We start from the raw sequence: 26286 nt of genomic DNA, 5'->3' as shown, positions 1-26286 counted from the left end.
CCTCACAGCAGGGAAAGTCAAAACACCCCCTCCATCCAGCCAACAGAATCCTTGGGAAGAGGAAGGCAGCCTCATTTTGTGGGTTCTAGAATGCTGCAGCAAGAGGAAGGAGGCCTGTTGATAGCTAATTTAAGGTGCTTTAAAATCTGTGTGAGCATCATTATCTGAATAGGGTAGCAGGGAGATTAGACCTTGTACTGCAGGAACAGCAGCCCCTCTAGTACAGCAACAATTAATCACACTGGCAATGCTGCCATTTGCTTGCTTGCAGGTGAGTATGACGCAGCTTTTTGTCCATCTGTTTTTGCAACACCCCTTAAAAACCATCTAACTGAACAAAAAAAAAAAAAAAGGCAGTTGGGACTCTTGTGAATAAAAATAAGTGTTCAGGGTTTTTTCCCCTCAAGTTGATATATTCCACTGCTTAAACAGATGCTGAGAGTCATAAGAACAACAGTACTAGGTTGGAGCAGAGGTCTGTCTGGTCCAGTATCCTGTCTCCAGCAGCACCTGCAAGTCAGTAACTTGCACCGAAATTACTAGCAGGGACAAGCAGGAACATCTGCAGGATCAGTGACTGTCCAAGAAGGATGGGGAAAAGCACCTACATCCAATAACCCCCAGCAGTAAGTCAGCCAAAGCCCAGCCAGTGAGCAAAGCCAAAGAAATGGACTTGGACTCCAGGGCCATGATGCTTTCGTCCCCTCGTTCTCTTCTTAAAATAAGAAACCTCACACACGAGAGGAACCACAAAATTGTGGCATCACAGACATGGGAAATGTGGCATCTGTGCAAAACTAGTCTTAACAGACATGCAGAGGTGAGGAAGGGCCCAAACAAAACTCAGGCTGCACCACACATAGTTTTAGAAGTCAGATACTGCAGTACCCTATCGATGACCATTCCAGGAATGAAGCACAGGACATGAAGAGAATACTGCTGAAATCCAGAGATTTGTTGGCAAAGGCTTTGCATCAGAGCAACTTCCAACAGCCCAGATTCCCGAGATGGTTATCTGTGCTGACTGTAAGCACACAATTGCCAGTGAGCTGCACACAAAGGCCGTTGGACTCCCAATCCAGGCAAGCAAGAGAAACTGTGCTTTAAGTGGGAGAAAAGAGTAAGCTGTGAGCAGTGTTAAGTGTGTGCAGGTGCAGAAAACCCCCACAAATATCTTTGTGCATAATAACATAATTAAAAACTAACACCTCTTAATCATAAGCCAATTTAAGACAATAGCCTGTTTCCAAGCATAGGGATTGAGCCTTTGAAGTTTTCTGGAGGCAAAAGAGAAGGAAAGTATTTAAGGCCAGGCAAGACCTCCAAGCAGCAGATATCCCAAAAGGAACCTAGCCCTCTGCAGATGGCATCTCACTTGACAAAGAGACAGAAGCAGGTTGGCTTGATCATGTAAAATGGGTCCTTGCTCAAGTGACAGATAATTCCAAAAGCCAAGAAGGTCTGAAGGATGGGGTCTGAATGGATGGAACCTGAAGAACTAGTGGATCAGTTTAGGAACTTCACTTAAACTGAGGTAGCAGAAAACAGAGAGGAAATGCAGGAGTGCTGAGGATGTACACACTCCCATGGACAGCAGATCCCAATACTGCTCTGAAGGTCTCAGGCTGACCATTCCCAAAAGTCAAGGTGAAGATCTCGGCAGAACTCTTCTAGCTGTACAGAAAACAAACTGGCTAGAAAGTCAAGTGATGATGGATCAAACTCAGACAAGAGGCAAGGACTTCCTGACTCACTGATTCTGCGAATCAGCTACTGCACGCAGATCAGGTAATCCTGGTCACAAGTTTACTAAACACAATCTAAAAGCCAAGAAGAAACTCCTAATGCAGTTCTGGTGCAAAGCAGCCTCGTGAGAAGGGAGAGCAGGAAGCGGATCACTTTCAAAACCATTTAAACTGGTTTTACACAGGTCACTTCTGTTCTTGGACAAGTTGTGTAGTAAGAGCACTGGGGAGGCAGGCAGAGGTGACAGCCACGGCATGGACGTGCTGCTCACTGGTGTGGCTGAAGGGCAGAACTTCTTAAGCAGCAGGAAATGGATGAACGTTGGGAAAGTCAAAGCCCTGAAAGGTACTTAGGTGGGCTGTCTAATGGTGCCCCAAAAGACCCTGCCTCGGCTGGAAGATAGTGCACTGCTAGTGGGCATGGCTGCCAGTCTCCCAGAACTTTCCTCACACTCTCTCATGCTGTTCCTCCCCTTTCTCCTTGGGCTAAAAGGAAAGAAAAGAAAAAGTGTTATAAGGAGCTGTGCACAAGTGCTGAAGCACAGGGTCTGGGCTTCTAGAGGGGAGGGCAGAAGGAGGACATTCTGAAAAAGGCCAGACAACACTGGAAGGTAAGGGTGGACTGCCATCGAATAGAGGGTTCTGCCAGAGCCATTTCACCCAGCTGTTCCCCAGTACACAGTTATACTCAATGCAGGTGATACGAAGGATGGAAAGAAAGGTCTCAGAGCAGAAAATGAGCAGACACACTGAAAAGACTCATAAATAACCCTGTATTTGGAAGTCATGATTTCAGAGTGGTAGGTGTGCTTGTGCTGTTGAGGAAAACCATGCTAATCCTTCTGCACTACACTCGATGGGAAGGTGATGTTATTTACTCAAACCAAGCAGTAAAAACTGAAGAATACACTAAATATGTATTAAAGGCATTTAATACACTTCAGAAGCAGCTCAGGATTGCAACTGGTGAAGTTAATTAGAAAGCTCTTTCACAGCACAAGGGTCATGCCTACTTCCTTTCTGCCTATTTGCCCCAATGCTCATTTCAATTGCTTTTTTCCCCAATAATCAAGAAATCAAAATTCTTTTGTTCATCAGCACAGAGCAGGCACCAGGCGACTGCAGAGAAGCGATAACAAAAATGATGGATGCTAATTTGACCATTTTCCTCAGCGTTTAGCATAGACATCAAACCACACAAAACCATTTCAGAAATCCAGCACCAAGACACTCGCTACCATTTCTATGTTCTCTCCCCCACAGTGCTAAGTTCAGATACTTAATGCAAATGTTCATTTAAATAATCAATATTTGGGGATTGTCTTGAATCTGCATCCCTTAAAATAGGATATACAACATGGAAATTCAGTTTATCTCTGCTCAAGAGCAGAATACACTTCAGGAAATAAGCTATAAAAATAACTAGGCTACGAAATTAAGATCAATTTATCAAAGGTCTTTAATAACATTCAGAGCTATATATTTAGTCTTTTAAAAATAATTTTACATTTTAGGTTTAAGAGATCCTGGAACATGTCTGTTTTTCCATATCTTCTAATATATTATTCTCCACTTGCAATTAGAAGTACCAGACCAAGATTATAACCAAAATTTAAAGCCTCCTCTGTATTCCAGCTGTTTCAGAGAAAGAATTTTCTTTTCAGCTCTAAATATCATTATTTTAGATTTCTGCTTCTCTGGGCACTTCACTTTCAGCTGCAGTTATGCTACACTCTTGTCTAACCACTCTTTCCTCACTCCATTTTGACTATGCACTCAACACAAAGAAATAACTCCCATACCAATCTCCTGTACTTACTAAAGTACTGTAAGGCCAATCTACAGTCACTTCCTGAAAAACCTAAGGCAATTCACTTAATTTGGTATTATTTTTCAGACAAAAGAACTCTAGCAGAGTACTCTGCTGCATAAATATTTTTCCTATTTCAGCAAATACCAAGTCTTTTGCTTTCAAGGAAGTCAAATGCAAAAACTCCACAGCTTGTTACAGAGATTCCCTATACAGCCAATTTGAGGGGCACTACTAAATACAACCTTTAAATGCAATCAAGCCAAGTACCAGAATTATATATTCCTCTATATATGGTGAACACCACAGTATTAGTTTGGTTTTTTTCCTGTTCTGAAGGATTGTATTAATTCTCCTCTTTTACTAGAGCAATGAAACTGCTGCTACCACTCAGTCCAGGGCAGCAAGATCTGTGCCAAACAAATGATCACAGATCAGTGACTAGTTACTACTGCTTTACAGAGAATTACTAAAAACCCCTTCCAAGTCAACAAGGGAATAAACTACCTCTACAAGGTATTTTTCTACTAAACCCTGTTATTAGGTGGGCTTATGCCATGAGGCATGAGTGTTTACATACTTTCTAAAGAGTTTATAAGTCTTATCTAACATAATCCCCACATTCTATAATCCTATCTGTTTAATGTATTTTAAGTGGGGAAAACTGCTGGAACTAGTAATATCTCAAAATGGAAGGCACTTTCAAAGCACAATCAATGAACTGGACATAAAATACAGAAGTAGTTTATGCTCAGATTAGACTTTCAGTCATTTAAGGATCAGGTAACTTAATGCTGGGTTTCACTGTAAGCTATATTTATCTGCATATGGGTCATTTTTTCTTCCCATAGGACATACTTTTGGTATGCCCTTCTGCAAAATTCTTACAGAAAAGATACAAAAAACACTGTTAGCCTTTGTATTTGAATTTTTCAGTGAATACATGTTCTATCTGCAGTTTCTAAACATAAATAGCTGTGAACTATTTCCCTTGAATAAAAATAAATCTTTTCTCCCCTTGAAAAAGCAGGACAATTTTACTAATATCTCTGCAATTTCCAGCCTAAGTGTTTCAAATGCAGACTTAACCATGCAATGGTTACCTACTGTCATGAACTCTATTAGCAAAAGGCCTCTTCCCCATAATTAAATTTAGGCATTAATCCCATTTTTGCTTTGTGTCTTTACGTTATGATGGGCTTTCAGAGTCCTCCTTCGATCCCAAGATGGTCACTGTGACCTCTCGGTCATCTACTCTATAAGGCATCAAAGCCTCCCATTAAATACATAAAACTTAGCTGCTCCCTACTGCAAACACTGGGCCAATACTAGAAGATGTCTGCTTACCAAGGAAAGCTTAAGGAGTGTTTTCCTCCTACTGTACACTTGCCATCAAATCCAAGAGCTTCCCTCCTGGAGAGCGGTACTGGTGGGGAACATGGTCACGCCTGCCTGCCTGCCTTCACTCCTGCCTCCCAGGGACATCACCACAGTGTGCAATTAATGGCTTCTGCTCCTCAGGATACAGACCTTCTCCATCCACTGCTTTCAAAGCAGTTACCAGTTCCAGATGCTGCTGAAATTCAGGCTCCTTAATTAAGCCCTAAATTTCAGGAAACTCCAAACATGCAGCTCTGAACAGCATGTTCTAGATAGAAACACAGTCGGTTAAATAAAATCTGGGTCTTGGCTTTTTTACAGCAGCACCTTTTCAGTATGTGCTGGTGAGCTGCTTGTTTTACAGGGAAGCAGGAAAAGAAATTTTTATAGAGGGCACACGATAGCAACTTAACACAGTGTGGACATACTTCTGCATCAGAAGGGGTTCATGGTGGCTTGCTGAGAGCACAGGTGGAATACTCTTCCCAGGTCAGGAATTTACTGGTTTGTATGGAGGACTGAGCACTGAACACTGCTCACAGGAAAAATACTTTCCTACACTGTCAATGCTGTGTTATTTCCGACTCCGCCATTTTATTGGCTTTCAGTTCTTGGATCATGTGTTTGAACATCTAAAGAGCAAGGAGTGGACAATCCATAACTTCTAGAGAAGACTATAGGTAAAGGAGTCAATATTTCCTTCTCTCCTAACATGCAGCAACACAAAGATGTTACATTTTGAGTCAACAGCTTGTCTGTCCTGGATTTTCACTAGGATCATCAGTATCTATATTATGCTTACAATGCCATGATTATTTTTGAACACAGTTTTAATGCATCAGTCCTATTAAAAATACCTTAAAGTGAAGTACTTCAGTCTTTGTGCTTAGCCTTAAAGGAACTGCAAATTCAAAAGGAATGATTTAAAAAAAAAAATAAAAAAATCCAGAGTTGCATTTTGGGCAGAGGAGCAATGACATTCCTGATTATACGTGCAAAGAATATCAAGTTGTACCACACAGCAGCATTATGCATATTCAATCATAATTTAAGGGATGAAGAGAAATCTTGTATCAATAAATATTCTGCTTTACAGTGTTCCTGGATCATTTGAAGAGAGGAAAGATTATTTGAGGACCGAAGATTTGTAGATACTGATCATCTGAATATTCAGAGATATACACTCCTGGGTAAGTTACAGAGGAATAAAAATATAAGTCTTGAAAGCTCAGCTAAGGCTACCAAATCAATTAAATAATTAATAACAAACACCCCCTTCTCCCACACACAAACTATGTCAACAAGGACAACTCACTTGGCCAGCAGCAACTACAGTGTCTGACGGACACCACGCTGACTGGGTCTTTTGTTTTCAAACACAGGACAAAACAAGTTCAGCATTTCTTCTCTGAATATTCTCATGAGTTCAAGCCCTCTCCTTCAAGTCATGAAGATGTTTGTCACTGGTTTTCTTAACACAAAATAAGAAATCAGAGCATCTGCAACACTGTATAACTTAGCATCACTGGTTAGTGCTGAGTCCCACATCCATTTGAAGCCGTGGTTTTCCTACATCAAGTCACCTCCCTTAATCTAGCGCTGCTCTGAAATGTTTATGCTACTTAGTTGGTTGTTTTTTTTTTTTTTTGAACTCAGGTTCCTTCTTATTTTTTGAGCGCAGCTGATTAAACCTGAACAACTGGGTTGTTGGACGAAATATGCTGTAGCTATGAAATGGTACAGCAGGGACCAGTTTCACTGTTAATTTAAAATGCTAGAATTAATTAGGTAGTGTAAATGAAGAATTTAATAAGCACACTTTACAACCACAAGTTCTGCTTTTATTAAACACCCTGCCAAATGAAGGCAACTATCTTCAGTCTGTTTTTTCCTTGTCTCATTCCCTTAAAATCTCTGCGGTGCAAAAAAAACCCCTACTTTTGCTATTGCAACCCCTCCCCCATAATTAAAATGTATGCCTGACTTCCATCTCCTCTCTCAAGTCATCAGCATCTTTAAAAAATGCTTCTGTATATCCTGCCTGTTCTGAGAAGCTACCAAACAAAACCGAAGTTTACGATTTTGGTTTTGAATACCAAATTAAAGGCTGTCTTCGAAGCTGTCATTCCTATTCAACTCAGTACGGTGTACTACCAAATTAGCATAGTTTTTTAGTGAAGGAATATGCTTGTTTAAACATGTGTCTTTCCAAAGCGAGGGGGTAACATCACAAACCAATTTTATTAAGAACTCCTACTACTGTTCTAAGACTGCAAGAAGACTGAGCAGGTGACTATTCCCGACTTATATTGTTTAACCCATTTTTAATAAGAGTTCAGGTCACGAATTCTCTCAGAGATCCTGTGAGTTTAACAGACTTGCTTTACCTTTGAACTCCTCAAAAAAAAACCAAAAACATTCTGGAAGACTTAACATTATTCCACAAAAATCTGTGCAGCTCCTTCACAGGGGAAACGGAATCTTTTACATGAACCAATTCAATCCTTCCTAGCCTCAGAAATACACTGGAGATTTTCTACCATGGTTTTGCCAGGATAACTATTCAATCATGATTCAGTTTATGACCTTTTCTATTTTTCTTGAAGCAACCTCCCCCTACGGCTAACTTTTTCTTCTTTTATTTACCTGATATTTTAGCTCAGCAAGGAGGCAAACTTCATATATATGAAGACAAATCAGATTTTTAACAGAACACCACTTGTTTAGAGGCATAACAAAACAGAAGTTGCTCAGATGAGATTTATTAAAAAAGAAGCCAAAATGTCAACAAAAACTATAAAAAAAATCCAAAAGTAGATAAAAGCTACGCTGTTTCAAATCTTCACCATTTGAGCAATAGCTTAAGAATTTACTGGTTTTTTTGCAATACAGCTTTCACTTTTAAAAAAAATACCCACATCGATTTTTAACAAGGAAAAAGCAAAGAACCCCTGAAAAGCTGCCAGTCATCCCTGTTACAGCCTACTGGCATACTTCACCCTTCCTGTCCCCAAAAAAACCCAACCAGGAGCATAATGAAGAACAGATATAGTGATGATCTGGAAAGATGAGCTGGGTATGACCTCAGTGCATTTCCATTTTGTTACTCTCCATGTTCTAAGAACCTTTAAAACATGAACTGCTTCTGGCAGAGAACTGCATTTGATTTACTAACTTTGAATTCAATCTGAGCAATGAACGTGCATCCTCAAATTTAGTAATGTTGCACAATGCCTTGAAAACAGGCCTGAAACCCTAGCAGATGAAATTTTGTTTTCAAATACAGCACAAATAATTTGGAGGACTTTTTTTTTTTTTTTTGCAAATTGGGTTCTTTAGTACTTCTATCGTTTCTTGAAACAACATGTAGGGGCGATGTCCTCGAGGTCTCTGCGTAAGGTTTTTTTAAAGAACGGTTCCTTTAAAATATTTTAGCGATCGAAGATTTATGGACTTTGCACTGAAAGAGAGCACAGGCAAAAAAACTACCCAAGAATATGTCAGATGACCATATAGCAAAATTCTCACATCTTCAAATACAAAAAGAGACAAAAGCCTGGAGATGGAGTGAAACAAAACGAATACTGTTCCTAGTTGATGAAGTAATGGCTCTCCATCCAAAGACAGCCAATTCCCTACGAAAACAACAGTGAATATCTAAAGTCTTGAAATTCTATTGCTAGGAAGTAACCATGAATTTGAGGGATATGGTACTCATGAAACACAAGACCTGCCATGATCAAAATCCAAGCTAGGCACACTGGACTCCTGCAGATGAAGGTTAGGTGTTCACTTCTGTCTGAAATAACTGAACTAAACTGCAATTATATTTCTCAGGTAGAAGAGAAACAACGGTATGTAGAAAAACAGTAAAAAAATAAATAAGTAAATTCTATTTTTCAATCTTCTTCCTTTTAAAATGCCCAAAGCTGTGGCCAAATCACAAGATAAATTGCAATAGATACATCATAGTCAATGTGCTAAAGAAAGCTCTGCTGGACTACACTTGTGAGGACTTGAGCTGCCCTGCAGCTACTGCCATTTGTTATGTGCCTTGTGTTCAACTAGAGCATTGCTGTACGTCAGGAAATAAATAAAAAAGCACTGCATGTCGAAAAGGACTAAGCAGATCATCCTAACGCTGCCAATACAATGGCTGCCAGGATGTTGTAGAAGTAGGTATGAAGATTTGCATTTTAATTCCTCATCTTTCCACGGTGCCTCTTTCCACAGAGCACACACCCAAGTTACCAGGAGTGCACCTGAGAGGAGCTGCCTCCTTTTCTGGAACCCTTTCATTCCCAAGGCTGCTGCTCTGTGCTAAACATAACAGTGCTGGTGATGCACTGAACAGCAGTGAAATTTCAGCTGCTCCCCACCTACGGTGTGAGTAGACACACAACCTATAAAACTAACCTATAAAGCAAGCAATAAAAGCTGATGGTTCATCTCATCATCTTGTGCACCAGTGAATTCCCGGCTGCAGCAGCAAGGATACGGAGCAGGCAAGGTGCATCTGCACCCATCCACACCTCCCCTAGTGACAGTGCAGACATCTCTCCTCCTCAAGGCAGCATCTGTAGTGGGAGGCTTTTGTTCTGAAAGCACCTACCAACAGGTGCCATTCCACACAAAAAATGATCACGGCACATTAAAATGTATTTGGGAAACCATTCATTAATCAGTATCTACAAGTGCCCAAACGAAATTCAGAGCAGTGTGTCCCAACTACAGTTCACTGCTGTTCAGAACATCATGGTCAAGAAGCTGTGATGGGCATGCAGAACGATCTTAGGTTACAGTGTTCTTAAACAAGCAAAAATTTAATGAAGGTATAAGTGAAGCTCAAATAAGAGAGTCAGAATTAGGAAGAGTCAGTTGGCTCAAGCTATTCTGACTACAAGTCAATGTTAAATAAAAATGAGAACGATCAGGAAAGTAAAGCCTTCATCTGAGCTCTCCTGCAAGCAGCTGCACAGTGTTACACCCATCCAGGCTGGCAATGTTCAGACTTCCCCTCAGATCTGTACAGAGGCTGAAAGGTGAGGGGCTTCTCAGCTGTTCTGGATCCCGTGGGCAGCACTGAAAACTAAAGGCTTGCCATTTGAAGAAGTTTACCACTGTATCCGCAGCATCCCCTGTGCTAAGCACTTGCAACACAAGCACTAAGGTTTTGCTGACCCCAAACGTAAACTGACCCCGGTGCAGGTAAAATCCACAGCAGGAAGCGCTTACCTGTGATTTTGTCTCTCACGAGCTTGCAGGATTCGATTTCACCAATGCTCCCAAAGAGACTCCTGAACTCCTCCTGGGTCATGTTCTGGGGTAAATAGTTGACTATGAGGTTGGTTTTGCTGTCATCTGTAGCAGCCCCTGTCTGCATGGGGGAAGGGCAGTTTCTACTGTTGCTGGAGGGTCCATTGGTTGTATTGGAAGTAGGGCCATTCGACACCTGAGGCTCCATGGTGCTAATTATCTACAGGAAAAAAAAAAAAAAAAGAGAAAGGGGAAAAAAACCACCTTTAAGTTTCATAGATACAATAGCTATTTTTAAAGATACTCACAAACGAATGAGTAGGTAGCATTTGTGGCCAATTTAGATACTTCAACAAAAAAACCCGGCTTGATTCCTCTGTTATTGTTGCAAAGTAGGTCATGCTAGTCTTTGGCTGTGAGCATATACTAAGATGCAGTTAAAAAACCTTCTTTTTTTGTTAATGCGAAGCTGATTTCTGCTTTCATCACGCAGCCATTTTCACAAATGTAAATTTAAACCACATAAATTTAATTATAATTTAAGGTAATAATCATAATTAAAATTATAGTTCCATTAAATCAGATGAACTAAGTGTATGGCTTTATATGAAAAGGTAAAATATTTTACCTATTTAATAACTGTATCACAGAGTGCAATGACAACAACATTAACCAGGCACAGTCAATCTGCACCGTGTCATCATTCAGACTGCCTTCAATTAATAAACTCAGTGTCCCAAGATATACCACTTACTGGTTCCAGTGATGACCTATATTCTCCATCTATATTTTCCACTAACGAACTGACACCTCTTTAAATAATAAAGCCCTAGATTTGCAATCTTCAGAGATACAAAGGTCTTCAGATATTTACTGAAATCAAAAAGGTTTAATCAGAGAAGGGCTTATCAGGCACAGGTGCAGGCTGGAATTATAACAAGCACATCTATCTTGAAATGTGAAACTCAAATTTTCACAGAAGGAACTCAAACAGACCTTTCCAAAAAACGATAAATAAGAACCCAGCTTAGCAAAGTGCGTTGCAGGACAGTAGCCCCATTGTCACCAGTGCCACCCATCACGTGAGCAAAGCTGCCTGCATGTTTATCTGCAGAACACAAGTTTTCATCCAAATACTGCACAAGCAGACAAAGGAAGCAGAAAAACCTGGGTACTTTAAGCTTTTTCTATGTTATTTGCTCTACTGTGGCTTCCAGCCTGTCTTTACTGTTGCCACTGCTGACAAAGGAAGGACATCATCTTAGTCTCAAATATGGATAAATTAAAGCAAATGGTGGCTTTTGCTGCCTGCTGTGAAGTTTGTGATGTGCAGCTTCACTGGTATCTCGTATCGAAGATAACCCTCCGACAGGCTCAGTGTCCTTCCATCAAGGACTGAGACAGGGATCCAAACTCCTGCCCCAGGCAGGAGATTCCACTGCCCAGGGACAGGGATAAACACAGTAGAACAGAGGGCTAAGGCATCACACTCTGAACCTGGTATTCTTCTGATCCTGTAATTATTATAATTACTCAAGACTTAATTTGCTTTCTTTTTTAAATCCAGGGAGGTACATGTTGTGACAAATTAGGCCTGCAATTCAGGAGGATGGAGACACACACACACACACACCAAAAAAAAGGGTGTATATTCTAAAATTAACAGCACGAGGGTGGCTCAGAGTCTAAATAGGTTATATTCTGGTCATGTCTTTTTTTTTAATTGAAATGCTTCAGCGTTAGTTTAATATCTCATTTAGGAAATAACCCTCTTTTTTATCAATGGAAATAAGTTTTGAATTACCATTATTTTTTATTATCAAGCCCAGGAATAGCTACTTGGTTTAACAGCTTTTAAATAAAAAGAAGCCTTGTCACATTGTGCTTAACAGAAATGTCTTAAACCATACAGCAGAATCATTTGGAAAATAAACTGCACAAAAATAGTCACTTCTTGAAAGACATGGGCACATCCAAACCAGAATCCCCCTGCCAATTTTACCAGCCACGTGGCACCAAGCACTGCTGACATCCTCGGCCAAGCTGTGCCAGCCCCACGCTCTTCCTTCAAGATTTCCCCTTTCACCTATCGGCCATACATCCCTTCTTCAATCCAATTTCATACATGTATTTACTCACACATACTACTAAGTGCTTCAGACGCTGCCAAATCTGTTTAGCTGGGGATTCCAGCTGGAAGATCATCCTTTGATCTCTGCACCTCCGTGACCCCACAGCAGACACCGGCTCTAAGCTTTGCTGCGGGGCCGGGGTTCACACCCCAAGGCTAATGCACCTCAGCTCAGCACAGCCTGCTCATATAGGCTGGATCTGCATCAACTTGATTAAAATTGGGGGACAAATTCCACTTGTGATGCTAACACGTAGTCAGAAGATGAGTGAAGCAGCTGACATGGTTAACCGCAGCTTTCCATGTGCCTTTACATCATTGGACCATATTCTTCCCAACATAACCCACAAGATAAACTGCAGTTTTAGGGACTGATCCTGCCCTTCTGAAGCCAGCAGGAATACCACACCATGGGTTTCAGTTACAGCAGAAGCAGGACTTCAGCACAACACACCGAGGAAGGTACATCATCTATTATTAGCAACAGACACAAAAGCTATCTATAGTTCCCCACAGTAGACAATAACGCTGGATCTTTTAAAAAATATGTGAAAGAAAACAAAATTCGAAACTGCCTGGTGTCCTACTTAGGCATTTTGCAATGCTTTTTAGTTCGTTTTCAGCATGCATACCTTCCACACCAAGCAAAGGAACAGAATTCAACTCAGACATTTAACACATTTAGAACATTAAGAGTAAGCTGCTCGGTAAAAATCTGTTCTTGAACAAGTACATTTCCTCATATACTTCAAAGTATCTTGGCATAAACTAATTTTGCACCAGGTGCCAGGTTTTCTTCCTAGTTACTCTCAACTCCAATTAAGTTTTCCTGATTTTTTAACAGTACAAAGGAAAACTGAGGCACTTATTTGCCCTTCAAATTATTGCCAAGTCATAGGTTACTGAAAATGGACTTGCTATATTAAAAAAGAGACAATGGATACAGAGAAACCTTGAAAAATTATTAAAAGCATTTCTAATAACAAATTTCAGATTTATTTTTTTTACTGCATAATTTTAAGTCTCCCTTTACAATGGATTTCTGTGCAAAAGCAGTTACATACCACAGCTTGCATTCAAAGTTCTTACGGGCACAAAGGGATAATACTTACTTCAGCTGTACATACTGATTCTCGTGACAAGTAAACACTTAAATTATTAATGGTAACAAAAAGGTAAGTCCTAGCTCTCCTTTCCAAACATTCAGTCCTCTCCCCGGCATGTCTGGTGCTCAAACCCTGTGCAGAGTTCAGTGTGCATGCACTGGGACATTTATTGTCGATGACTGTTTTTAATATTAAGTAGCTGTTGATTCCACATCAGTCAGCACATTACATAAGAGTAACATTATTTATTCAAATAGATTTCAACATGACATTCGCTGTATGGTTTTCTTTTCTTCTATCCACAACACTAAGATTTACATTTTTAATTCAATACCTGTATCACAACATGAACATTTTTGAAATTGATACTCCCGTTTCTGGGACAGGCAGTTAACTTACTAGGTTTTAATTACTGGTAATAACTTCTTTAAATATAGGAAAGTATTGGGCAGCAGTCCAATTCTATCAAAATATTAAAGGAGGCTGTAACTCTGTCTAACTCATCAAGGGCTTATTCAGATACAGGCAAAACAAATGTGGAAAATTTAACAGTGACTTAACCCCTACCCTAATTTTTTAAAAACAAAATATACTGAAGATTATTATTATCTTGAAGATTAGTATTAAAGCTCTATACCCATGTGAAATTAGCAATACCTCTGTGCTCTGAGCAACACCTCTTTTTGTAGACCTTCTCTGACCCAATTTAGGCAGCTACTACTGGTCTTGAAATATTACAGTGCAAATGTCATGTGTGATGACATTCACATGCTACTGGTACAAAGACGCCTTTTTTTTAAATTTTTTTTTTTTGGCAATAACTTGCCAGACTCCCAGTACTGCAATACAATATTCTATATACAGGGTAACCGTATCTCTGAAGAATAAACTGCAGTTACTGCTAATAGACATTTGATCATTTAGCCACCAATAATTTGAATACTCTGTAACACTGAAAAATACTGTCTGTTACAGAATTTGAAGACTGCAATTTTGTAAGTTAAAGGCAACCCATATTTCAAATTCTGCATGTTTTTCAGACTGCTGCTTTTAAAAATGATGACTTCCTGGTGCACTACTTTTCTCACTATGGTAATGTTATCAGCAAAGCAAGAGGTATTTTAGTTTGACAGATTTCACAAAGAAATGCTTTGGGGAAGACAACATAAGCTTTGCCAATGTTTTGCAAAACACTGCTTACCAAAAGGCTTGGTATAACCCCTCCCACAGAGTATCAGCCACAAATATCCATTAGAGCAACTCCTACATTACTAATGTTTCAGAAATACTTCTATCATATCTTCGTTGTTTTTTTTTTTCAATTAATTCAATTTCAATTTACTCCTGCTGAAATATTAGCTCCAACAATAATGCAAACAATACCTGTGTGCATAAACACAACTATTACAATTACAAACTATTACAAGCCAGAGTAACTGACACTAATCTTCAGTTATTACAGTAAATGTGTGACATCCATCTACCATTACAAAGCACAGTTAATGAATCATTTAGAAAACTACCCACAGACTAGGACTGCCTTATCTCCCTACTGCATGCAGAAGCAATAGCCAATGGCTCGATAAATGTAAATACACATTTTTTTTATTTACAAAATTTGTTCTCAGCAGTCTAAAAGAAGTGCTGAATGTTGAACTGAGACTGCCATGTACATACACTGAACGGAGCTGGTGTTCAGCAAATAATCAGCACCCATTCTTGCCATCTGAATTATGTGTACTCCACTGCCCATATTCCACAATAAACAAAAATTGATTTGGTATGTATTAAAAAAAAAGTCACAATTAAGGATCTTTAAAATAAGTGTTACTTATAGGCACTAAAGAGAAGTGTTTTTAAACATACCACAAACAATCTTCTCCTAAAATCAAAATCGGGAAAAAACTTTAAAACCCAGAAAATTCATGCAGACATATCCATTTTGAGGACTCAGAAGTCAAAAAAGTTAGCTATGAATAATGAACTGTTCACAGCACCTAAATGCCAAGAAAAATGATCATGGCAAATTACACCTCATGAAGAATTCATGAGGTCTAATTTTATATTATTTCTAAGTGTTCATTAATGAACAAACTCAGAACATTTTCCCATAAAAAAGAGTTTAGATAAATAATGCAAAGCTCTTACTTTATCTAAAAAAGCTCTTTAATTAGCATTGCAAGTTGTTTGCTTTTACAAGTGAAAACAAATGGTGCCATGGCAGAGGTCCCACAGCCATCTCCTGAAAAACGATGACAAAAGAAGAAACAAACAAAACCTCTCAAAGAAAATAAACACAGATTCACAAAGGTTTTCCTTCTACAATGAGAAACAGGCTTTAACTCCCACCCAATCTGCTCTTTTGAATTGAAGTCAGCACAGTACAAGCCTCTGCTCCTCTAGAACTTTTCTGCAGGTTAGAAAAGCCCCATTTACAGGAGCTGCCTGACCAATCCATCCACAGCCTTCCCATCTGCTGAGCCACGAACAGCCATGCCAGAGCCAGGTTGATCCGTGGGAATGGAGCAGAAAATACATCAGAACATCCAAGACGAGGTCCCTCAGCCCTGGACCAGCCACTGCACTCCACACCCCACCTTCAGATGCACTCCCTGCGACTCACTCCATGAGGATTTAGCACGTTGTTTAGAACACATCATACCACCTTCCTTAGGGATGTTAAAGGAAAAGGACAGTGATTTTAAGTCTTCACTGGTTCAAAACCACAACTCCAGCCAGAGCAAGAAGTAGGTGCACCTGAACCTCCTGCAGACCTCACGTTGGGCTTCTTTCTAAAGTGACCTTAGGAGAGGCAAATGATGCTCTGTGTGCAGCTCCAGTACAGATTTTCTTAACTGTAACACAACTGTCAAATTTCACTGTCAACTACATTTTTATTAATGCTTATGTACTGCACAACTAGACTTTGCTATTATTTACCTAATAAATACATCATGAACATGAAATAAAGGAGGAAAATGAAGCTTTTGGGTAAATCTGCCTGGAGGGAAATCCAATATTCCAGAAACAAATCATTATCTAACCCTCCATATTTTGACATGTTCACCACTCATGCTCCATCTTTACCTTCCTTCAAGTAAAAGTCTTATTTAATATTTTAAATATAGATACAGCTGAAAATATCAACTCAGAAAACTAGCAGTCTGTGGCTCTCACGGCACAGATACAGTTGTTTTACTCGCTTTGAGTGTGCTGCACTCAGGTTGAAATGGCATTCAAACATTTTCAGCAAATTCACATTTATGGGTGCCACAATAATTGTATAGAGCACACAAATGATCCAAATGGAGAAGACAACAAATGCACTCGTTTTAAGAGGCAAGCTTCAGTTCAAATAAAGGAGGAAATTATTTTCTTTAATAGCTAAGTTTATCCTGAGCCAGTCCATTATAGGCTTTTGTGTGAATATGCTAAAACAAGATATTCTGTCCCCAGTCTGCAGTGAAACAAATGCAAAGTTTATTGGCAATATTACTTGTTATCACAGCAGTGCCTGAAGGATAGAAACGATAGCAGCACCAAGTTGTGCTGTACAAATGGGTAGTAAGGGCAGGGACTGCTGCTGTACCAACACTGTTACAAAAGCCAGAAAGGTAAAATCTGTTACTTTTATTCCATGTTCTGCAGAAGTGAAAAATCAAACCAGAGGAAAGTATCTAGGCAAACTGTTGGAAGTTACACGGTAAGCTGTGACAGCTCCATAACACACCACCATGCCCTCAAACCTAGCCCAGTGATAAGGTCCTCTACAGAACTCCTAACAACTTTCTCAAAAAGGTGCAATGATGCACCAAATCATATTTTCTTTGAGAGAGTTTCAGATAAATGTCTTCTGTTCCCATGAAGTACAGACTCTACAGTTTTGCATTTGATTTCGAGGACAAAAAGGGAATGAGTGGGGAGAAAAAGGAGACACCAAAATAAGCCACAACTATTTCAACACCAGTAACTACTAACCGAGCAGTAGAGGAAACCCCTCGTGGAACTACACATTCAATAACCACACAGGTAGGAACAAAGGCACCATATCACACACTTCGTACGGCTTTTTACTCTTCCTACAGCTGCTCTGGGGGCAAGAAACTGGAGGAGGAGAACTACTATTATACATACAGCTCTGCACTCCGTAAGGCACAGAGGAAACACACAGGACTGGAGAGCAGATGCATGGACAATGATTCCATGCACAATGACTTCTGGGAAGCACGGCAAAGCGCTGCACGGCACATCTGTAAGGACAACAATTCTGCTCTTCTGGAAGCAGAATATAGTTGTAACTCTGTCTTATGTATTACCTGAACTCAGAGACTTTGAGGTTCTTTATGAATTTCTACTGGGCTTCCCTTTCCACCGCTGTTTCCAGGTTCCTCACCTCTTGCAAAGACCATGGAGAAACTATGCCCGTTGGAAACCTCAGAGGTGTTTGGTTCTGTTCTTAGGTGTACTCCAAATACCTTATCAAAGTCTACAGCAACAGCACTAGTGAAATGGTGAGGAAAACTAGAAGAGGTGATGGACACAGAAGTTTGCTGCTGCCCCTGTGTCAAGGTCATTTTTCACTACCACAAACTGACTTCCACAACACCAGCCAGCTACACACTTCTTTATTTAGAATGGTTTTATCAGAATGTGCTTATCATTTCTGCCATCAAACATGATTTACCACAGCAAGATATAGGAGAACACAGCCTTGATTTCACAGCATTCAAACACTGCTCTGGAGCAGAGTTTTGGAGAAAGCCATCATCAAAAACACCCAGAGAGAAAAATAGATGTGTCCTGTCTGTTAGATAGTTACCCAAATAGCTCAGGTTAAAAACCCTTACAAGCCCTTGCATCCCCAGGCCACAGACCACAACAAAGGCTGGTGACAGGGAGGTGTCCTACTTCTGTATTGGGACACAGTCATCAAAGGCTCCTGCCCACCTGCATCTCTGGGGGTCACCAGCCGCCTCTGCGCAGAGGTCTGTACTACTTTTGAACTGGAATAAAGGCAACGTGGTCAGGCTCTAAGTTCTGTAGGAACATTTATTTCCTCTTCAATCACTCTTCTACTTCTGCCAAATTCATACCAGGCAAGTCTGTACCTAAACTTTTACAAGGGCTTTATTTTATTCATTTCATGATTCTGGATTGCTTCTTATTCCCTCCTGGCTTTTCACCAAGGCTACTACTTGTTCTCTCAAGATACACACAAAGGCTAAAGGAGTCTGAAAAAACAGTCTCAGCAAAAAGATCTTTCTTTGATTGACGCTCCAAGCCAAAATTTGATGAAAACATCCTCTTTCTCCACAGACTGTAGTTTATTAGAGAGATATCAGAGGCAAGAGGTCTCCCAGTGACTTCACTGTCCCTCTTGAAAAAGAGATGGTGACTAAAAAAACCATATTTAAAATCTGTGCTAACAGGGTGATAAAAGATACACCAAAAGCATTAAGTACATGAGGGCAAACCCTGAAAGATTGAAGAGAGTCTCAAAAGCCTAGATACTAGACAAGACAAGAGCATGGCAGAGATCAACATTTAAGACAGATCCTCAGTCTAAAGGACATACAGCCTAAAAATACACTGAAATGAAAGCAAAGGAAATTGAGAAAGTATTTTTATATTTCTGGTTACTTTCTGCATTTTATTTTTAGCTCTGTTTTGTTTCCTAATCACTACTTACTTGTGTGGTTTACTGACTATATTACTGAGTTATATATTGTTAATCTGTAACTGAATTATATTACTGACTTGGGAATATGCATGTTGCACTGTGCACTGACGCACAGATTCCCACGGGGACGTACATCTTCATGTAAGAAGCAGACAGCTGCAAGTCTTCAGCTGCTGTAGACCTGTCACAATTCCACTTTATGTTTTTTCCCTTTAAGAAAATAATCTAGAATCATTTGCAACCCCGAGAGTTTAGACAGTGAACGCTGTATTACAAGCCATAGCAAAACCTAAAAACATCTACTTACCAGAAGGCAAAGCAAAGCAAGGACAGCACAGGCTCTCCGTGAAGCCTAGGAACATCCAACCCCCCACTGCTGTTATTTCTACTGAAGTTCTAGAAACAAAAAGCTACAATTTTCAGAAGCCCTTAAGCGATTTAAGATTCATTAATGTTCACTGCAATAGGATTTCAGCTCCTAAGCCATAAGCTCTTGTGAAAATGTTGCCCATGTATTTTTCATGCAAAGACAGGCTTACATTAGGCAGGAATGGATGGCTTTGCAAAACACATGCCCCATTCAAGATGTTTTAAGGCTCTGTCCTCACCAGGACCTTAATGAAGACACACTGGTAAACGCAATTAGGAAACACTAATCAACATGTGTACATCTCGACTGCTGGCAACAGCATCTCTATGGATACTGCTGCTTGCAGGTCTCAGCGAGATAGACCCCAAAATAGAAACTGTGATGTTCAGCTAAGTCCTATCTCTATCATTAGAAATGTTTGCTTGCTGCAAACCAACAGTGTATTTCTCTTAAAACTTAGCCATATTAGTAATAAGAAATAAATTTACATCTTTTCTACCATTTGCCTGTTAGTCTACAGCCCTGTACCACACTAATATTGCTTATGGAAACACACTTTTCACAAATTATAGACCTTCTTGCTTCTGTAACATACCTACAGTAGACAAAGTTACAATGAATTAATGGAAGGAATACGGCCATCACCATCTTAAAGGTAATGAACAGGTAATAGCAGTTGAGGACTTGACAAATTTCTGGTGGAAAAATAATCAGAAATTACTTTCTAGTAAGAAAAGGCAGCTGTTTACTCTGATGGTCTAACAAATAGCTACAAAATGGCTCAAACAAGAGTAAGTTTTAATATACTGTATGGGATAAATATCTCAGTAATACTTAAATTCAAACAATCAATCTCAGGCATGAAAGCATCTATGCTAATCCCAAAGACCTACTACCCATAGATTAATAATGTATTATTCGTCAATAGAGGACAAAATATCAAGTACATGTGCACATACCTGTCACAGGTCAGGCTAACACAGATCATAATGGTTTATCCTAGACAAACAATCTCTGTACTAAGGAAGAGAAACGTGCCACAGGCCAAACCAAACACCCTTCTTATTCCAATTACTAAGACGCCTCCTAAAACTTCCGAATGAGATATTCAAATTCACCAAATTCTTATGCGAATAAACAAACATCCCCTGAACACGACAAAATTAAAAATATATCAAAACTCCTCTTAAAAAGGTGAGCAGACCTCATGGATAAACTCATGGTTAAAACATGATCCTGCTCAAGCATCCAACAGGAGCCCTGCCGAGCTCAGCCCCTGCTCAGGTACAGGTGCCTGGTGACAGGGAGGTACCCAGGCCACCCCAGCTGCCCTGACTCAAACCCCACACAGTACATTCTGCTTAGATGTCAAAAGGCAGCTGGGAGTATGGCAGCATTAACAGATTAGCAGGCAGAAATGTCTTAAGAGCTTAAACACGTAAGAACAGCCTGAGTATTAAAGTCAAACCAACCAAGCTACTGTCCTTTCTACTGCCCAGGCTTTCCTTAACAACGCTCAGCAGCCTCAGGCAGACTCCTTAAACTTAGAGCTGCATCCACTTCACCCATGTGTTTCACCTCAAACAGAATGACACTGTCATTATTAAAACTAGTACATCACCTAAGCACCCCTGACCAGAGTCATTCAGCCCAGGTGTCCTGGTCCAGCCTGGCACTGAAATGCTGGAGGAGAACGTGGCTCCTCCAGCGGCCACAACAGCTACGTGTGGGTGCCAAGCTCCTCCATCATCACAAAGACTATCACACAAATAACATTCACTTTTGCATTTAGCAAAGACTAATAATGAAAATTAAACTCAACAAATGTCTATCCCAGTGAGCATCTACATTTGCTAACGCTTCTTTCAGTAGTTGGGTGATGACAAGCACAGACAATAAAAAGAGGATTCTAAAAATATACTACTCTTTTCCCCTGGATTAGCGTGTCTACAGTTAAATATAAACTGTGCTCTATAAATTATCAAACACAATGTCAAATTCTGAAGTGCTCTCCGGAATCTCTCACAGAGCACACGAAATACAGAATGATAATTTTGTCCTGGCCCAGTTAGTCTAAAGAACAATATGCTACTGTGCTAGATCATGGAGTTAGTTCCCATCAACGGGCACACTAAAAATGGCCACAGCCACCACCGTAGCTGCACGTTGAATTTTTCAGGACTCTCTGCATCAAGCAAAGAGTTTAATTCCCTGAACAGCTGCTCTCACAGGAAGGGAATCGACAGCAACATTGTCACAGTATAGCTGGCACACACATATTAGGAAGAATTTCCAGCATTCACGCTTTCTGCTAAAAATCAACTTCCCCCTACTCATCTACTGCCAGTAACTTCATTTGGAACAAAGATATACGGGAAATGATATTAGAACTATTTTTACTTAAGAAGCATTTATTTACGTGCATTATTACTTCTACAGTGTCGTGACTGTACCTTCTGCTCTACAGAAATAATCTTCGCCCAACAAATTCTTCTGCACATAGTTAAGCAAAGTCACTGACCACCATTCAAAGACCGAGGAGGACCAACAGAAGATTAATACAAGTATTGCAATTAACAGTCACATTTTTTAAACCTTTCAAGCAGGTAAAAAAGCCAAACACCCCCAAATACCTCTGATCTCAAAAGCAAAAAGCCTTAACACTCCACCACGGGGTAGTGACTTCAACATGGGATATTTCATGCCATTGAGTCATGAATTTTATATATTATCTAAAATCAGACTGCTGATGACTACAGGAGTCTACATGTCAGCTGAAGAGGACTGAGAAAAGGCACGACCTCCTCCCCAGATTAGCACTCAACTCGTTAAAAAGGTTTGTTAGTATTTTGCCCATGTTTTTTTATGACCCTCTCAAACCAGAACAACTATAAAGAGGTTGACTTAAACACATCATAGACATCAAAGGTCTAAATTAATCCATGTGTTAAACAAATGTCAGACCTTTCAACAAAGTTCAGTCTAGCAACAATAATTCTCAAAGTCACAAATATCAGTTTTGCTTTTAATGGCAGCGAAGGAACTCAGACTTCTGGCAACTGCCCTGACCTGCAGCAGAAGAGTCAGGGAGCAGAGTCAGTTCCTGAAATCCCACATCCTTGCTGGGCAATTAGACATAACCTTACAAGAGGAGACAGATCTACCTTAAATTATTAATTGTAAGTATTTCTGTCTTTGCTAGTTTTCCAGAACACAATGAGAGCTTCTTAAGGGGAGGAAAAGGAAGAAGGACAAGCTTCCTTCATCCCTTACGCCCCTACAAAAGCTTTTCAACAGCACTCAACCTGGGAGAAAATACTTCTCAGTGCTCAGGAAGACGAATCAGCTACTCCAAACAAGCGCACATGCAATCACAAGCCAACAGGTAGGGCCCAAGCACAGTGCAGTTACCTGCTCCAGCAGAAATCTTTTTGGTCTCTACATGGAGGGTCAGATGGGACGTTCTCAACCAAACATCCCTTGGGAAGCGAAAACCAGAGGAAGAAATTTGGTTTTCCTTCCACGGCTCGGTGAACACACCCAGGCATGCAGCAGAGTGGCTGGACCTGAAGGACTTGTGCTACTGGAGAGGCTCCAGGGGCATTGCTGCCCTCTGCCAACACCGAAAGTCACTTACGTGGACAGACGCATTTATGCGTGGAACCTTCTCGAAGCACCGCAAGTGAGAGCCACCTCCCATAGTCATTTGTGTCTGTTTTGAGACAAACATACATTATCACATCGCCTTTACCTCCAAGAGTTCTCAATGCTCCAAAGCCACCACATATACTACCCGCCCCGATCCCGAAAAATACCGGCGCACGTCTCCGGACTGGGAAAAATACCAACAGTAACGTATAAGAATTTTTATAGCAATTAAAGAAGTTTAATTTCAAAATATTAAAATAAAGAATGCTTTTTCCCCCCCCTCAGAATTCAAGGACAAATAATTTCCCATCACAACAGCATTGCTGACGCAACTGCGCGTGCCTTAGCAACAAAGGCGTACTACAGCACTTTATATACATCACGCCTCTAAATATTGTCAAAGCCAGGTTTGTATTTTACTGTGCAACTGTACCATTTTCAGGGAGGACACACAAAGGTTTAGCTATCCTTTGTTTTAATTAATTCTTTTCTTAATGTTCTGTCCTTCCCATTTAATTATCGATTCCTAACTGGTTCTCAGCATTTCCTGACTTGTACAGATTTTCTTAGCCACTGAGGTGGAAGTCCTCATGTAAGACACTGTCAAGGGTAGAACAATAGGTAAGATGGACTCTCAGCTTCCTCCCTAATTTTTGGGGCCCTAAAGAAGCAATAATGCATCAGGAGCTCCAAAACCATTAGGGAAAACAGATTATAGTGACAGAAAATAAAAAAAATCAACCAAATACCGCTGAGCTGATTTCTAATGAATTTATGCAAGCAATGAAAATGCTACAAATAAAGCAACGTTAGGTAGTTGCAAGAACTACTTGCACTCTTATTATAATCTCATTTTAAAGTATTTAATTTCTAACTCTGATGTTCCAATGCTATTGCAAACTCTCTGAATACTTAAATCTGTAAACAACAAACAAAAGGTCTCGTCTTCAGTGCCCCAAGCTATCATCCAAAACTAGTTATAATTAAAGGTGTGAACAACAGAGTAACAAACCTGCAAAGTCAAGGTTCTGAGAAATTAATGGGCATCACACCACTGCACCAGTTCAGATTTATCACTCATTATCTCCCCGACTAGCAGAGTGCTGTTTCACATATTAGTGCCTCCTTCTTTCCTCCAAGCCTTTCCTGCCTTTTCTAGATGGCTAATTTTAGACAATTACTGCCTCTGACACATTGAGACCTTTTCTCCCTCCTTTCTTCTTCTTGCTGTAAAGCTAGTGACCTATTAAAGCCCCCTGCACCTAAAATATTCCAGTATTTTAGAAAGTAAAGATTGATCATTTGAGGGGAAAAAGCAAGCAAGCGGTCTCTGAATATCTGTTTCTCCAACATCTTCACTTTACATTAACTCAAATGGTTAAACATACTTAAAAGGTAAGGCAAGGTACATGTAGCCTTTAATATTTTTATTAGTATTGAATCTGTTGTACTTGTTGAATTGGAGTGTTACCATCCTCTTTCCAAATTCTTTAAAAAATTAAAAATGTCCCTTGCTTTTAAAGTTGCTTTAAGTCGTACACTGCTGGTAACTGGACATTTACAGAAACAACTGGAAAGCATCACATTACACAAATGCTCTTTCCCTTCTCATCCAAATCCCAGCATTTTCCTTAACACCCATTCAAGTGAGAAGGGAAGATACACATGCATGAACACACACACAAATACATGTCTACCCATCTCTTCCCTCCATCCTACTTGGAAAGAAAAAGAGAAAGACTAAGAGGGAGAGGAGTGCAAGGGGGAGGGGTGACTTTCCATCACACATAAAGAAATTTTGCAAAATCTGGCCTATCCCTTACAGAGGTACCATGGCTTTTAACATCACCTCACTTGCAAAAAGCCTGTCTGCGCCCACTTCTCCCCCAAAACCCCAATGACATTGAAAAAATACTGCATTGCAGTATTTGCCAGTGCATCAGAGTGTATCCAGTTAGCTGTCCCACAGACAAACAAATGTACATTTTAATGTGTCCGGCCATGTAAATGAGGTGTCTAGTGGACACAGATTGCCAAAACAGACAAGTGGATTTGTCAAGTTATCTGCATCTCTCTTCCTCTAATATTCTCTGCCACTGCCCATTTCTTGCCTGGGGTGTTTGCTGAAATTATTTTCAAAGTGCAAGTTCCCACAGAAGACAACAAATTCCCCTGCTAGAACATGGGACGCAATCATACCTTATTTCTTTTGAAAAACCTCGGGGTGTGGAGTGGCTCTAGGTTATGTACCAACAGTATGACAATTACACACAGAAAATAACCTGCATTTAATTAGTACACTCCCAGCATACCAAGTAGGAAGGTTGAGGAGAAAAAATTCCCTGTAACCTAGAAGGTATTTCAAAAAAATTAATGCGTTAAACATAAGTAAGATTAATGCAACCGGATTTTCTTTCATTAGAGTCACAATATTTAACAGGACCAAATAAAGATGATGAAGACTATTCCAAACCCATTCAAATGGGATTTTTAAGTATACCCCTTCCAGTTCATTGTAACCATCCTTTGTCACAACAGCTCGGGCTCAGTTTGAGAGAGCTCAAAAAGGTAAAATTAATAAAGAGCAAGAAAGCAAAGAAGGCAACCAAGCCAGTCACCAGTGGAAAGGCATCTAACATGAGAACTTGATAAGTAGAGTACATGGGGACAGGATTTTAAACTGATGGCTGGTATTCACATTGCATCAATACCCAATTGCAAGATTTCCTCCTTTCTGACCAGTAATTCACCAAGGTAATTAAAAAAAAAAAAAAAGAAAAAAAGAAAATTTTATGTCTAAAGACAACTACATTTTCTCTACCTTGCTGTCTTAACAAAAAGAGGGTTTACATTTTAATCTTTTAATATTAGTAGCAATTTTAATTCTGTTTCACTAACTTAATAGCTATTTTTCTATAGGATGATTTACAATGCCGTCTTTTACACGCAGAAAGAAAATGTCACTATGTACATGCAGGCTGTATTCATTAATATAATCTTAAAACAAAGAAAAGAGGAAGATCGGAGCAGGAACACGTGCACCATAAAACAAGGATTACATTATTTTTAAATCTTTGTAGAAACACCAAATTGAACAGAAAATGAAAATGTAACTACTAGCTGATGACTCTTAAGACAAACAATGCAGCTGTGTATAATA

At 39.9% G+C, this 26286-nt stretch overlaps 1 protein-coding gene across 8 annotated transcripts in view; it reads right to left on the bottom strand.

Annotated features, from left to right (window-relative positions):
* Positions 1 to 26286, bottom strand: part of ELAVL4 (ELAV like neuron-specific RNA binding protein 4) — an 84072-nt gene that overhangs the window by 31928 nt on the left and 25858 nt on the right. For 7 of the 8 annotated variants that reach the window (XM_017805444.1, XM_017805441.1, XM_017805439.1 and 4 more), the window contains one exon: positions 10171 to 10411. In XM_017805444.1, the coding sequence (XP_017660933.1) occupies positions 10171 to 10411 (241 nt within the window). Of the gene's footprint in view, positions 1 to 10170; positions 10412 to 22889; positions 22911 to 26286 lie in introns of those variants that run through there. The other variant, XM_017805447.1, reaches the window with a different exon arrangement.

This window comes from Lepidothrix coronata, unplaced genomic scaffold (genome assembly GCF_001604755.1).
Source record: "Lepidothrix coronata isolate B3197 unplaced genomic scaffold, Lepidothrix_coronata-1.0 Scaffold12, whole genome shotgun sequence".
NCBI lineage: Eukaryota > Metazoa > Chordata > Aves > Passeriformes > Pipridae > Lepidothrix > Lepidothrix coronata.
This window is presented reverse-complemented; position numbering and strand designations above follow the sequence as displayed.